Here is a 16041-nt window from a genome sequence, read left to right as displayed (position 1 = left end):
ACCAAAATATATTGATTAATTTTTTATTTTATCAAATTTGACCAGAATATATCAATTGTTACCAAAATGTATCGATTAAAAAAACAAAAAAAACATATATATACAATTTTTTTACAAAGTATATATATATATATATATATATGTAGTGTTTTTATATCGAATTTTACTGAAGTATCTCTTTTTTTTATTATTATATCGAATGGCCATGCACCCCACTTTACATCCTTCTCCTAAATAAAGGGACAATAATATTTCTTGTTTAGGACACTGGACGTATTCAGCCACAGAACGATGCTGTTTGAAGAAACATTGGGGCGTGTACGGTGGAGCAGTGGTTAAGGTTAGGGTGTCTCATAGCAAGAGGGTTCTTGGATAGAATCCTGGTTCCTGGAATTTACATGTTCTCCTTGAGCCTGATTTCTCCTGGTATATGAACTGTCTTAAACATATAAATTGGCGTGAGGTTCATTAGAGATTGGACCTCCCAATGTCCATCTCCTCCACAAACCCTCAAAGGATACGTGGTAGTAGAGCAGGGAGATGGAGCCGTACTAAGAGTTCAATTTCACTTTCATTGTGATGGGAATGTTGAGGAAGGAATCCCGGAGAGAAAATACCCTACACACACACACACACACACGCACACACACACACACACACACACACACACACACACACACACACACACACACACACACACACACACACACACACACACACACACACACACAACCGCCAGTCCATCAAATAAATTGCTTCTGAAAGCAACGCTTCAACAAATCCACACAACCGTGGCTCAGTTTTTTCACCCATGTCAGGTTAGAACCTGCTTCTGTCACAGATCAAACTAGGAATCTAAAGACTGTCGTAACTCAGTGAGTAATGTGAACATATGAGGGGCCGTGTAGGCCATAATTCCTTTTTTTTACCTCTCACATACACAATTTTACCTCTCACATACACTTGTTTTACCTCTCACATACTCTTTTACCTTTCACATACACTTGTTTTACCTCTCACGTACACAATTTTACCTCTCACATACACAATTTTACCTCTCACATACACTTGTTTTACCTCTCACGTACTCTTTTACCTTTCACATACACTTGTTTTACCTCTCACATACACAATTTTACCTCTCACATACACTTGTTTTACCTCTCACATACACAATTTTACCTCTCACATACACTTGTTTTACCTCTCACATACAATTGTTTTACCTCTCACATACACTTGTTTTACCTCTCACATACACTTGTTTTACCTCTCACATACACAATTTTACCTCTCACATACACTTGTTTTACCTCTCACATACACTTGTTTTACCTCTCACATACACAATTTTACCTCTCACATACACTTGTTTTACCTCTCACGTACTCTCTTTTACCTCTCACATACACTTGTTTTACCTCTCACATGTAATGTGCAAAAACATTTAATGTATCAGGTAAAAACATTTAATGTGTGAGGTAAAATTGTGTATGTGAGAGGTAAAAAAAAAGGAATTATGGCCTACACGGCCCCTCATAGGGACACATGATGCTCGATTCACATTATGCTTTAACACACACACACACACACACACACACACACACACACACACACACACACACACACACACACACACACACACACACACACACACACACACACACACACACACTCTCTAGGCCCTCTGTGATGTCACTTAATGTAGTTTGGAGCCATAGATTCATCATCATCGGCAGGAAATGGGTGTAAGCCCATCATAAAGAAGAGCCCATCCATTAGCATGGCGAGGCGATGTAGCTATACTCCACAACACTCCGCACATGGTTAACTCACACACACACACACACACACACACACACACTTGTGTGCCAGGATGCTGCAGGAATCCAATTCCATTAATTTGGTTGTTGCGTCGTGATTTATGGCCGAGAGCGAGAGCGAGAGAGAGAGAGAGAGAGAGTTACAGGTGCATCAGGGCGTAGCTTCCCGTTAGCCTATCACTGTTGATTAATGTGTTAACCGTAATGTGTGTGAGCATATGTGTGTGTGTGTGTGTGTGTGTGTGTGTGTAGGCGGTGGGGGGAGACCTTGTTGACGGGTTGGAGGTGTGGCCGATGACGTACGGCCTATAGCTGCAGTGGAGTGGAACAGATCTGCAGTAGCAGTATGTGCGCGCGTGCGTGTGTGTGTGTGTGTGTGTGCATATTAGCATCTCCACATGAGCGTTATCGGAGTTAGTTTCATATTCATGCCGCGCGCTCGCGCTCACGTCAGGGTGTTCCCGTATATCCTCGCCTCAGTGTCAGCCTGCTGCTACGTCTCAGGACTTTGATCTTAAAACCATGGAAACGCAGAACAAGGACGAACAGAACGAGGCAGCCGATGTGTGGGCAATTATAAAGCTGCTGCTGGATTTATGGTGCCAGCTATAGTAGAAGAAGAAGAAGAAGAAGAAATAAAAAATGCAGATCCAGTGCAGCTTTAATATAAAAGCAACCGTGATGAATTGGATATGAAGATGGATGGATACGGACAAACTGATCTTCTAAAAATCAACCAAATCACCTTCTATATTGGGTTAGAATAAGGTTCCCCGAGTCTTTATGTCGCATTTTCTCAAAGTCTTATGATCCCCGGCTCCATAGCACGTAATTATTAACTGACGACGATGTTCAGGAACATGGGAACATACAGTAGAACCTTCTGTTCATATGGGACATTGGGATTGGGAAGAGGAACACGGGGACACAAGAACCTGGTTCCTCATGCATATCGGGCATCACAAACGCAGTATTCGATTGGACCACTGGACACCAGGAACATAGGACATTGGGAACACAGTTATTGGGAGATTGGGGGCATGTTGGGACTATTGGGAATTTAGATCGAAGGACATTTGGAACATGGATCATTTGTAGTAAAAGCATCGAAAAGGAGCAGGAAGATGGGGAGATAAGACCTTTGGGAATACAGGAATATAGGACCTTGGTAACATGGACATGGGGACGTAGGACCTTGGGAATGCATGCATTTTTGGAAAGACCAAGATTCAAAAGAACATGGAACCTTGGGGACGTTGGACACCAAGAAGACAGGGCTTGGGAACATTGGACCTACAGAACCCAGTTATTGAGTGAATGGGGGCACAGGACAATTGGGGATTAAGGTCATTGGACGTTTGGATGATGGAACCTTTGGAATACAAGAACATGGCACCTTGGTAACATGGACATGGGGACGTAGGACAATTAAAGAACCAGACCTTGGGAATGCATGCATTTTTGGAAAGACAAAGATTCAAAAGAACATGGAACCTTGGGGACATTGGACACCAGGAATACAGGGCTTGGGAAAATTGGACCTAGAGAACCCAATTATTGGGTGAATGGGGGCACGGGACAATTGGGGATTAATGTCATTGGACCTATGGAAGATGGAACCTTTGGAATACAAGAACATGGCCCCTTGGTAACATGGACATGGCGACGTAGGACATTGAACAAAACGGGACCGTGGAAACTCCGGAACCTTGATGATGAGCATGACAAGCACAGCGTTGGACAAATGACACCTTTTAAGTAAACATAAATATGGAAACGCATGATTTTTTGGAACGACCGAGATTCAAAAGAACACGGAACCTTGGGGACATCGGACCTAGAGAACCCAGTTATTGGGTGAATGGAGGCACGGGACAATTGGGAGATAAAGATCATAGGACATTTGGAAGATGGAGTTAAAGATAGAACCTTGGGATTACAAGAACATAGGACCATGAGAACCCGGGACATTTGGGGACAGAACGCAGCGTAGAGCAACTAAGCTAGTTAGCCTGTCAGCTGACCTTCTCTAGCATCATGAATGTCGCAGGCATGAAAGATCAATAAAAAAAAGTCAATGATATTTATATTATTAATCTATTCTCTCGTGGGGTTTTTCCAGCTTTCACGTTCACGCCGGTTAATGTTGCGTCTCTGTTTTCTGACAAGCGCTCGCGTTGACGTTGACTCCGCGCGACAAATGCGACGCCGTCGGCCGCCGGGAAGCGCTAATTCGCCAAAATATACGCGCGGAACGGAGTCACAGTTCATGCGTTAGTCCCGGTCGTTTCCACTTTATAGGTAGATATTCCGCTCCGCTTTTTCGTTTTACAGATTAAACCGTCACGTTTTTTTTTCTCCTGGAATTCACGTCGCGCAGCCTAATAGCTGATTTGATGCTGTCAACCCTTTAGTCTTTAGTATTTAATGTATTGCGAACACAGATTTAATCCAGTTTGCTGCCAATTTCGCGCCCACGCATGTCACTCTCCCGTTGTGAGGGGGCGGGGGGGGGGGGGGACGACGACTATACATTTCAATTTAATCAGCTTCATAATAATAGGCATGGAGATTAGTGCCACACACACACACACACACACACACACACACAGAGAGGAGCAGCAGCAGCAGCTGACGGCAGAACTGCGAGTGTTGCAGTGATGAAACCAGAGATGCTCTGGATTCACACCGGCAGCATCACCATCGCCAGCTGTAGTAGAACGCTAATGTACACACGGGGGGGTGGGGGGGCGGATTCATTCAGAATTCACAAACACTAGAGAATAGACGGCGTGGACGAGGTCTTTGCCCGTCCTGATTTATATATATATATATCGTAAAAAAAACCACTTTTTTAAAAACCAGAAGAAAGAAACATCTGTGCAGCCTCCTGTCAGCTGCAGTAACAGCACACGTCACTACTACAGAGATTGTTTACAGAGATCAGCCCGGGAGACACTTCCTACCTCTCCTGGTCTGTCTGATCTTCGGGCTCAGCATCGCTGTCATCGCTGGTCGGCGGCGCTGGCTCCTGTCGGCATGTTCGTGTACATCCACGCTTCACCCCACCCCTCAGCCTCAGCCTCAGCCTCAGCCTCAGCCTCACGGTGCCTCGCTCTCCCTCGTCGTCGTCGTCTCTGACCTTCTGCAGTGCAGCCGGCAGCAGCAGCAAGGGGGTTGGGTGATGAGAGGGAGGAGAATGGGGAAAAAAAAAAATGACAGAGAGGGGGGTTAGCGGTGAAGGAGGAGGAGGAGGAGGAGGAACTACTATTACTACAACTCCCCCCTCTTCCTCTTCTTCTTCTTCTTCCACCCCTCCCTGTTACATTATTCATAGCGGTACATCCGCCCCGGAGTTACATGGTTTGGGCGACCAACAAAACACAGATGCTTGGTTTTAAAAGTGTATATATATTTTTTTCTCCCCAAAAACAAACTGTTTCAGTGGAGATTTGCATGATAAAAGAAAAAGACGGGGGTGGGTGTGTTCATCTGGCAGGTGCCTCCTCCTCCTCCTCCTCCTCCTCCTCCTGCACCTAATTAAGCTGTAGACGTCCTCAGCTCGTCTCCACCTCCTTAATCGTTAATTTCTCTCATTTCGCCCTCACTTCATCCTATTTTCATCATCGTCCTCTTTTTTTTATTTAAATCTTTTTGGGCTTTCTAAGAATAATGCCCAGCTTCCATTCACCAGTCAGACGTGGGAATTTCCCCCCGTGCAGCTCGTACAGTAGTTGATAATTATATCCTGCTGCAGGCATTCCAGTGGCACAAGTCAGGAGAAAAAAAAAAAGAAAACATGGCAGAATTTTTTTTTTAAAAACCTCTTTAACAAAACAATGTCCTGTCGCCCTGAGCTACTGCAGCCTGTAATTGACACAATAAGGAGTCGAGGCACTAAAATGATGCTGCATGACATTGTTGTTGTTGTTGTTGTTGTTGTTGTTTTTCGACCTTTTCCCATAAACGTTTGGTGGTTTTCGCCAAGACATGAAGCAACAATAAGGCCTTATTTTTTACTCCGAGAACATGACACACCATCATGTGAGCGGACGCTACATGTTTTTAGCATTTAGCCTAGCATCGAAGGACAAAAACATCAGCGGTGATACAGTTTTTGAGGACTATATGGACATTATTTAGCGCTTGTCAGAATATTTCTTTTCCACTTAGGAAAATAGCTTCTTTTTAAAAAAAAAAAAAAAAAAAAGACTGATTAGCGCAGCTACGCATCATGCTAACCCGTGTTAGCTTTATCACAGTAGCATTTGTTAAATCTGGTAAATACTGTACCTCATAACCAAGGTTATTATAGTAACATAATCCTTTTGGCTCCATATGAAGTGTATTTATTTGTTCCTCTGCCAGTAATTTTCAAAGGTTTGTACAGTATTTGGGAAAAAAATCTAAAACTAGCAATAAAACTAAACTAAAACTAAGCATTTACAAAAAATAAAAACTAGCAAACCTGCTCTAAAAAACGAATTACAACAAACTAGTTTTAAAACCAAAAAGTCAAAACGAATTAAAAACTAAAGCTAATGAAAAATCCCAATCTCTTATAACCTTGCTAGTTAGCGCTTAACGCCATATTCCAGTCTATAGCGCCACCTGGATCGTACCATACCATTTTAATGGGAAGGGTGCCAAAAATGGAACGGTTGACGGTTATTTTAGTTCTAAATCTTCTAGTTGGAAACACGAAGAAACACCACACCAAACTTCCCCTCTACCTAACTCGGAACATTTTACGCTAACGGCTAAGTGTTCAGGGGCAAGAGGTGAAATGGGATCGAATGGAATTTCAAGGTTAGAGTCTTTATTTGTACAGTTTCAAACACAATAGAAATGCAGAAGAAGCTTTTAGGAGTCTGTCAAATCAGACTGATTGATTGACTTCTTATTCTCCCTCTCCCCCACGCCCCAATTTGGAGCTTGAATTTCCGACCCTCAGCCTCCTCCTGAAGGCCACAATCGGACCTGTCGTTGGAGGAGCAGCTGTGCTCCAGCAGCCGGGGCCTCCCTCCTCCTCCTCCACCTCCTCCTCCTCCTCCTCCTCCAGTGTGCAGAGGATAATAGCCCTAAGTCCTGCACTGCAATTGAATCAGAGCCTGGCCTTAAGACGACCACAGCTGCTCTTATTACAGAGCAGAGAGGGTAGGACATGCACAGAGAGTGTGTGTGTGTGTGTGTGTTCTTGTACTTGCGGCATACTGAGGACCAGTGAGGGTTTTTAACCAACAAAGTGAGGTCATTTTTACAAAGTAAGGACATTTTGGCCGGTCCTCACTTTCTTTTCATTGAAATCACTTCCTTAGGTTGCTATAACATGCTTTACTCAATTTGTAAAAAAAAAATAAACATTTGGACGACATAGTATGACTTTTTTGTCAAATTTTGGACCAAAATTTAGTTTTCAATTTTTTTTTTCAAATTTTGGACGACATAGTTTAGTAGGACGTTTTTGTCAAATTGTGTACCAAAAATTTTTTGTCATTTTTTTTTCAAAATGTAGACCAAATTTTTTTTTTCAAATTTTCAACCAAATTTTTTTTTTCAAATTTTCGACAACATTTTTTTTTTTCCAAATTTTAGACCAATTTTTTTTTTCAAGTTTTCGACCAAAATTTTATTTTCAAATTTTAGACCAAAATTTTATTTTCAAATTTTAGACCAAAATTTTATTTTCAAATTTTAGACCAAAATTTTATTTTCAAATTTTAGACCAAAATTTTATTTTCAAATTTTAGACCAAAATTTTATTTTCAAATTTTAGACCAAAATTTTATTTTCAAATTTTAGACCAAAATTTTATTTTCAAATTTTAGACCAACATGTTTTTTTCAAATGTGTATTTCGACTTTTGGATGACATTGTATAGTATGACGTTTTTGTCCAATTTTGGACCAAAAATTTTGGGTCATTTTTTTTTTTTCAAACTTTGGACCAAAACATTTTTTTCGACTTTTGGATGACATAGTATGATGTTTTTGTCAAATGTTGAACCAAAAAAAACCATGAAGTGTCATTCATGAAGTAGATATTTGTAATTGTGTTGATTTATAAAGTGGAAATGCTGGTCCTCAGTATGTGGCAAGTACAAGAATGTGTGTGTGTGTGTGTGTGTGTCACAAAAACATACACTGTGAGCCCAACGAGGCTGACAAATGTGGGAGCAAATGGACACGTATGGGATCCAATGCACACACTGCGACGCCTGTGAGAATGAAGTGAGAACGAGTCTGACGGGGGCACAGATAGAGGTCACGGCGGCTGAAATGAAAGACGACAAGAAGGAGGGAGATGGAGCCGCAGAGCGAGGAAGAGCAGCACACACACACACGCTCACACACACACAGGAAAAAAAAGAAGCCAAAATTAGACAGCGGTGCCAGTGTTTAGTTTAAGGCTGAGGTTAGTCAGCAGTGGTGCTCGTTGGGTGTGGCTCTGGGTGTTTTCACCCCCTCATGGTTGTCGTGTTATCGTCTGTTGAACTGTAAAAAGGAAAAAAAAAGAACGTTTGGAGCTGGAAACCAGCTACCAGAAATTCCGGTAAAATGGAGCTCGTACGTCTGTGTCCTGTCAGATGTTTTTGCCGCTCGATCGTCGGGGCGTTTCCCCTCCGTTTGCAGCTCTGTTTGGGTGGAGAGCTGTGATTGATGTGGGATGTAAATGTTCTCTGTTATCTGATATATTTAAATGTTCTCTGATATCCTCTGTGAGGCTGACAAACGCTATAGGAACACCTCCCCAAAAACGACTCTTAATACAAAATCAATGAACAAAAAGAAACATTATCCTCATGATTTCAAGATTTATTCACATTTAAGTTAAAAAAATATTGTCTTTTTGTCCCAATCATGTGATTTTCCCAGACCTTCATATCGAAGGAAGGATGCGACAAACTCTATTAAGATGATAAACAGTAGTAGACTTTATTAAATTACTATAATAAGATGTTCTTCCTCCTAAAGCTCCAGGAAGAAGAGTCCAGAAGAAGTCAGTGATGCTACATGACATCTGCCATTAAACTTTAAAGGTGCCATATGTAAGAATGTGGCCAAAAACGGTTACTACATTCAAATTCAAAATACCGAGGTCTTTTAGGTTTGGTTTTTCTGACGTAACTGGCAACCCGTGGTTGCTCGGCAGCTGAGACTCTACCGACTGCAATGATTGGTAGACGGCGGTAGGTGGCGCCACATGCCAAAAACATGATTTCAAAACATAAACATGATTTGCAGTCTGCGAAATATTTTTTTTAATGCAAATATTTTGGCTGTACTGTTGTTGTTGTTGGCGAGTGACATATTAGGAGGATTTTATGGCCAGTTGCTTTAGATTTATTACATAATGCACCTTTAAACCAACCAAAAAAATAACTATATTATGATAAATATACACTTAAAACCGCCAAATTATTTCCCATATTTGTGTCACAGCGTCAAATGAAACACCATGAATGTGTAGCACTTAACATTAAGTCAAAATCTTTGACATCTTCCTCAAATCCCACGGTGCTAGCTATGAAAAGTAGCTAGCACGTAACATTTAAGAAGGTTAATTGACAGAAATTGATCAAACAACGCACAGTATGTGTATATAACTAGTGTATAATTACTATAAGTATTTGAAAAACAGTTTTGTAGTCTGAAAAAAAGCCTGTGTGTTTACAGAGGCAGCCATTTTGTGTCACCATGTTTGTACAGGAGCCCACAACTTAAGCTAGCTGAACAGTTGCTAGCTTACAATTAAAAGGATGAGGAGAGCGATATTCGCCTAATACATGCTGCTAATTTTTTTACACATGGCACCTTTAAAAAAATATACAGTATGTATAGGTCTGTGTATAATATGCTATATATGCTGTATTTTTTATAATAAAATCAGTGTTTTCGTGGTCAAATAACGTCCACAGAATCCAAACACAGTTTTAAAAAAAAAAAGTATTTTAGAAAAACCTTTTGAAATATTAATAAGGAGCTTGATCAAATTTTCATATGTGTGTCTGCTGGACGTCTAACTGTTGACTTAGCATTATTTATTCAACACGGGCGACTCACTCTCTGCCTTCTGCACTCGTTTCAATCACTGATTTTTTTTTACAAAAAAATAGAATAATATATTTGACAAAACAAATTTTTTTTATAATATATTTCTTTACACAAAGGGTTAAGGGGTTTTTCCGTGTGACACAAATGAGTTAAAACGTGAATAACATAATAGAATATTCTTAACAAACGCACTAAATAAAACATTGTGTGCACATTTAAATATGCTTTTGCATTCACACGTGTTAATGATGCATCATAAAGATTTAATAACCTCATGAAAACCATGACGTTATTTTAGATATTAAACGTTTTATTCACGCGCCAAAAACAACGGTTGTCTTAGCGGAGGTTTGACGCTGCGTCGTTGTGTAATTAGAGGAAAGAAAATGACATTAGTGTTCATTACGAGAGCGAAGAGACAAACAGCAGACAGGTGTTTTCCCCTGAGTTCTGTCTGTCTGTCTGTCTGTCTGTCTGTCTGTCTGTCTCTCTGCCCCCATTAACCCCCACCACCACCACATCTCTGTCACTGACAATTACCACAGGACCATGATGTCACCCACTAACGGTTGTCTGTGAGGATCTGACAGAACACAGCAGACGGCAGCGTGTGTGTGTGAGTGTGTGTGTGTGTGTGTGTGTGTGTGCGCGTGTGTGTGTGTGCGTGTGTGTGTGTGTGTGTGTGTGTGTGTGTGTGCAGAGCGGACGTTTCTTTGTCTGAATTTTCTCACTTTGACTCTTTTTTGATTTTTATTGTCAGGCTGCATTTGTCGCGTCTCTCAGGTTTAGGTTCTGGGTACAGAAGCCGGTACTTTTTGTACTTGGTATCGATTTGCGTCGGTGCTAACGAGTATTGGTTCGGTTACACGCCTATGTTCCGAAATCCCTCTGTTCCGAAATCCCTCTGTTCCGAAATCACTATGTTCCGAAATCCCTAGGTTCCGAAATTCCGGTTCCTAAATCCCTAGGTTCCGAAATCCCTATCTTCCGAAATCCCTATGTTTTGAAATCCCTAGGTTCCGAAATACCTATGTTCCGAAATCCCTCTGTTCCGAAATCCCTATGTTCCAAAATCCCTCTGATTTGAAATCCCTATGTTTTGAAATCCCTATGTTCCGAAATCCCTCTGATTTGAAATCCCTATGTTTTGAAATCCCTATGTTCCGAAATCCCTCTGATTTGAAATCCCTAGGTTCCGAAATTCCGGTTCCTAAATCCCTAGGTTCCGAAATCCCTATCTTCCGAAATCCCTATGTTTTGAAATCCCTAGGTTCCGAAATCCCTATGTTCCGAAATCCCTAGGTTCCGAAATCCCTATGTTCCGAAATCCCTCTGTTTTGAAATCCCTAGGTTCCGAAATACCTATGTTCCGAAATCCCTCTGTTCCGAAATCCCTATGTTCCGAAATACCTATGTTCCGAAATCCCTCTGTTCCAAAATCCCTATGTTCCGAAATCCCTCTGATTTGAAATCCCGATGTTCCGAAATCCCTCTGATTTGAAATCCCGATGTTGCGAAATCCCGATGTTTTGAAATCCCTATGTTCCGAAATCCCTATGTTTTGAAATCCCTAGGTTCCGAAATACCTATGTTCTGAAATCCCTCTGTTCCGAAATCCCTATGTTCCGAAATCCCTCTGATTTGAAATCCCTAGGTTCCCGAAATTCCGGTTCCTAAATCCCAATGTTCTGAAAACACTCTGTTCCGAAATCCCTATCTTCCGAAATCCCTATGTTCCGAAATCCCTATGTTCCGAAAACACGCTGTTCCGAAATCCCTATGTTCCGAAAAAACTCTGTTCCGAAATCCCTATGTTCCGAAAACACTCTGTTCCGAAATCCCTATCTTCCGATATCCCTATCTTCCGAAATCCCCCTGTTTTGAAATCCCTATGTTCCGAAATCCCTCTGTTCCGAAATCCATATGTTCCGAAATCCCTCTGATTTAAAATCCCTAGGTTCCGAAATTCCGGTTCCTAAATCCCAATGTTCGGAAATCCCTCTGTTCTGTAACAGACATCGACTGATGCGGGGGCCACGCTGTGGGTAAATCCCGTGTGAGAATGTGAGCGCTACACGTTGCGAGACTACGAGAGCACGACGGCAATATTGGCGAGCCGAAAGCCGGTCGAAAGTTAGCCGCAGACATCGCTCATTATCATTATTTGCGACTGCATCTGGTCAAACGCGGGACTTATTTAAAAGATGGACAATGTACCGTTTTTTTGGCTCATGGAAAGTGACGACTGCTGCATCCGCTACCAACTAGCTAGCTAGTACTAGCACTGCTAGCGTTGGTTGGCTGATTCTACAAAAATTTGCGTTCTAGTAGAATGGGGGTCAGCCTCTGACTCGCGACTCCCTTCGTTAGCCTGCCGCCTGTGGCTAGCGTTAGCCGCGCAGCGCTAACTTTCGGACCGGTTAGCTCACGGTCCACAGCTGACTGTGTAAACACTTGTTTGCGACACGAAACGCCCGTCTACCCTCGTTTGTCTTTGACTTTGTGTGTAAAAACTCAGTCCGCTGCGTAAGAATTAGTGACATCTAATGGTGAGACTGCAGATTACAACTATTATTATTCTAAGGCTACAAAAAAACAAATCATTTTTATTTTAAATTTTGAATTATGATCCAAAAAAACCCCAATTAGACAATTTGAGAAGATAAAATAACTGATTGTTTGTCCTAAAACTGGGAAATTTACACCGTTATTGTAGCAAATAACATGTATTTCAACACCTCATAAATCTTTCAATATAGACAGATATTATAAATATTTAAAAAATAGAGTAGTATATGCAGTATAGACGGTGAACTACCAGAATATATTCAGTATTAATTATTAGCCATGTCATGTAGAATTAGGAGCCTTTATTGTGAAAAACAGAAGACACTAGTAACAGTTAAAGCAACACGTCTCTTAAATTAGCCATTTTTTCTATGTTTTGGCCTGGTTTTCATTGACTTAATGCAAAATATTGACCTTAGGCCAACTTTTCGCCAACCCCTGATGTAAACTTTGTAAAATAATGAACAGGTTAATGACTTAAAATTAACATTTTAAATGACACAAATGAGGGAAAAAAAGGTTGATTGAAAGCTCTTTAATGACTTTTTTTCTTCTCCACTTCCTGCTTTAATTTTCTTGCCTCAGCGCAGCGAAGCCTGACGTGAGTTAGATTCTGCTTCTGCAGCGTTTCAGTCTCATTCTGTTTGTGTCTCTGTGATTGACGGACGGCGTGGGAGGGGGGGGGGAGGAGGAGGGGGGGTCAGACGCTGATGGAACGGCCGAGTGAAAACAGCAGGGAGCAACGAAATAGAGTCGGCACATCCATCTATCTGTGTGTGCATTGATTTTCCGTATCTCTGTGTGTTGAGCCACGATGAACCTGCACGTTTCTATTCAAATAAAGATCAACAGAGTGAAACACATACAGTGTCACTGTTCTACGGCTTCATTTTTGGTGTTTGGGCGTGCGTTTAAGAACGATTTGAGCGCTTTCATGTCGTCTTTTCCTGCTGATGAACACCCGTGTGTTTCATCCCGAGACGGATAAGAGCTAGGATTTACTGCCGCGACATGGTTTTTATGACCTCTGTTGACCCCGAGCGGTTTCAACATACACATTCTAGATGCCGACCTGAACCTTGACCTTTGCATTTCAGTGACCCTAAATCTAAAAAAAAAACCACTGATTCATGTGAAGGTTTGTGCCAAATTTGAGAGGATTTTTGTCACGCACGGTATGTTTTTGCCACTAGGGGGCTCCCAATCCAAACAATAACAAAAAATATTGGATTGTAATGATGTCGACGGGCCAGCGTGGAATCATGGGAATTGTCTTATTTGGTTTCAACAATTCATTGCAAATGACAACGTGTTGTAAAATGCAGGGATGTACGATATTTTTGCCGATATCCGATTTATCGGAACGGGAGTGCTTAGGCCGATAACTGATACCGATATATTTATATACAACTGTCCTCTTCTGTAGTTAAATTAACATACTTATACTTATGTCACAGCAAATGTGGATATAAAATATCTTTATTGTGCAGAATAAATAAACATTTAATGATAGCTGTAGGGGGCGCTAGCATGGAAGTCAATTAAAAGGATGGGAAAAGTCATCCACTGACTGTTACTGGACACAGATGCATAAAAAATGTATATATTTTACACCTGAAACCTTACAAAATGTAAATATTCACGCAAAAATTATTGCTAATAAGTTAGTTTTATTTTTTATTTTTTTTACATATATGATGTCCCATGTGTTGTTCTGACCTAACAAGGGTCTATAGATACAAATTAGCTCCGAGTGCATAAGCTTTACAATACGATATAAGAGAATAGAATACATTTTTTACAAATTACGACAAAAACAACAATGTTTACACTAAAAGCAAGACCTGAAACCACAAAAGCAGCACGTAAATAGAGTAGAAAAAAAGAATAAAATGGTCAACATTTCTGTTTTATCTTCACCTGTCGCCTTTTAAATAAATATAAAACAAACTCTTATTCTCATGACGGTTTGTCCCTCATCCATCATCGTTGTCTCTTACTTTAAACTCCGTCTCTTTACGAGCTTCACATTCACTGTAACGACGCAGCAGCTGAGTCAATACGAGGCGACACAGACTCTGTAATGACTCTATCTGCTGCTGCTGCTGATGCTGATGCTGCTGCTGATGATGATGCTGATGATGCTGATGCTGATGCTGAGATCTTAATCCAGTCCAGTCAGCGCTCTGCGGCTCAGTGAAGCGCTGAAAACCCCAACAACAACACACACACACACACACACACACACAAACACACACTGTTCTGCTGTAAGGTGGTGTTATTGACTGTGGAGAGTGTAGGTGAAGCTACGGTGACAGAGCAGCGAAGAAGAATTGATTTAATATACGTTAAAGGCAACAAACAGAGGGAAGAAGATCTGGATCTGTGAGGTGAAGAGAGATGATGAAGAGTTAAGAGGAGAAGACATTATTATTAGACAATTTAATTCTAATTACTTTGTCTGTCTGTTAGGAATTTAAAGGTAATTTGTGTAAAATGTTTCTTTGGTGCTTGAAATTCTGATTTTTGCAGTTAAAATGGTAAAAAAAAAAAAAAAAAAATCTGGTCCTGGTATAATTTTAAATTAAATTAATACTTTCCGACTTTAATCTCAGAATTTAAACTCAGAATTCTGACTTTAATCTCAGAATTTTTTTTCCCTCAGAATCCGTCTATAATCTCAGAATCTGACTTAAATCTCAAATTATTTTTTCTCAGAATTGGGACTTTAATCTCAGAATTTAATCTCAATATTATGACTTTAATCTCAGAATTATGACTTTAATCTCAAATTATTTTTTCTCAGAATTATGAATTTAATCTCAGAATTATGACTTTAATCTCAAATTATTTTTTCTCAGAATTATGAATTTAATCTCAGAATTGGGACTTTAATCTCAGAATTCGTCGATATATTAATTGTATGACATCTGCTGCTTATGAATGTGTGAGAACAGGAAGGATCATTTCTAAGAGGATTTCTCTGACGATAATCTCAGAATTTAATTTCATAATTCTGACTTTAATCTCAGAATGTTTTTTCTCAGAATTTTTGACGATAATCTCAGAATTTAATCTCAGAATTCTGACTATAATCTCAGAATAATTGTTCTCTTTGCTAGAGAAAGAAACGTGTTTTCCTTTGGTTTTAAAACTTCATTTTGAATAAAATTGTTCGTTAAGATAGGGTTTGATTGCATGATCGTTCTTGACAGCAGGTGGTGCTGTTGTCCAGTTTATGGTTCTGGCACAAAATGAACGACTGAGTTCAGAGAGTAAAAATAAAAGGAATAACCATTCAAGATTCATTATAAGCCTTTTATTAATGTCTTCTTTTTCTTCCAGCTCCTCATCACATCAGATCATCTCCCTCCGTGTCCTCTTCTGTTCCACCAACTGTCCTCACGTCCTCCTTCACAACATCCATGAAGCTTCTTCTTCTTTTCCTCCTAACCAGCAGCTCCATCTTCAAACTCCATGTTTTCGATCACTATTCTGATAATCAGGTGAGACGACCACTGATGGAACCTCATCATCTTGTCCATCCTGGTCTCTCCCAATGAAAATCTCATATTTTTCCAAAAGTAATCCAGTGT

General features: G+C 40.5%; 1 protein-coding gene across 1 annotated transcript in view; it reads right to left on the bottom strand.

Moving 5' to 3' along the window:
• Positions 1-4832, bottom strand: part of arhgap22b (Rho GTPase activating protein 22b) — a gene marked incomplete at both ends in the record, with an annotated part of 35550 nt that extends 30718 nt beyond the window's left edge. Inside the window, one exon of the mRNA XM_083904302.1 lies at positions 4790-4832. Coding sequence (XP_083760428.1) covers positions 4790-4832 — 43 coding nt within the window. The remainder of the gene's footprint in view (positions 1-4789) is intronic.
• Positions 4833-16041: the final 11209 nt, after the last annotated feature.

Source organism: Microchirus variegatus (genome assembly GCF_963457635.1).
Source record: "Microchirus variegatus genome assembly, chromosome: 17".
Lineage (NCBI taxonomy): Eukaryota > Metazoa > Chordata > Actinopteri > Pleuronectiformes > Soleidae > Microchirus > Microchirus variegatus.
Note: the sequence above shows the minus strand (reverse complement) of the source record. Positions and strands in the feature narration are given on the sequence as shown.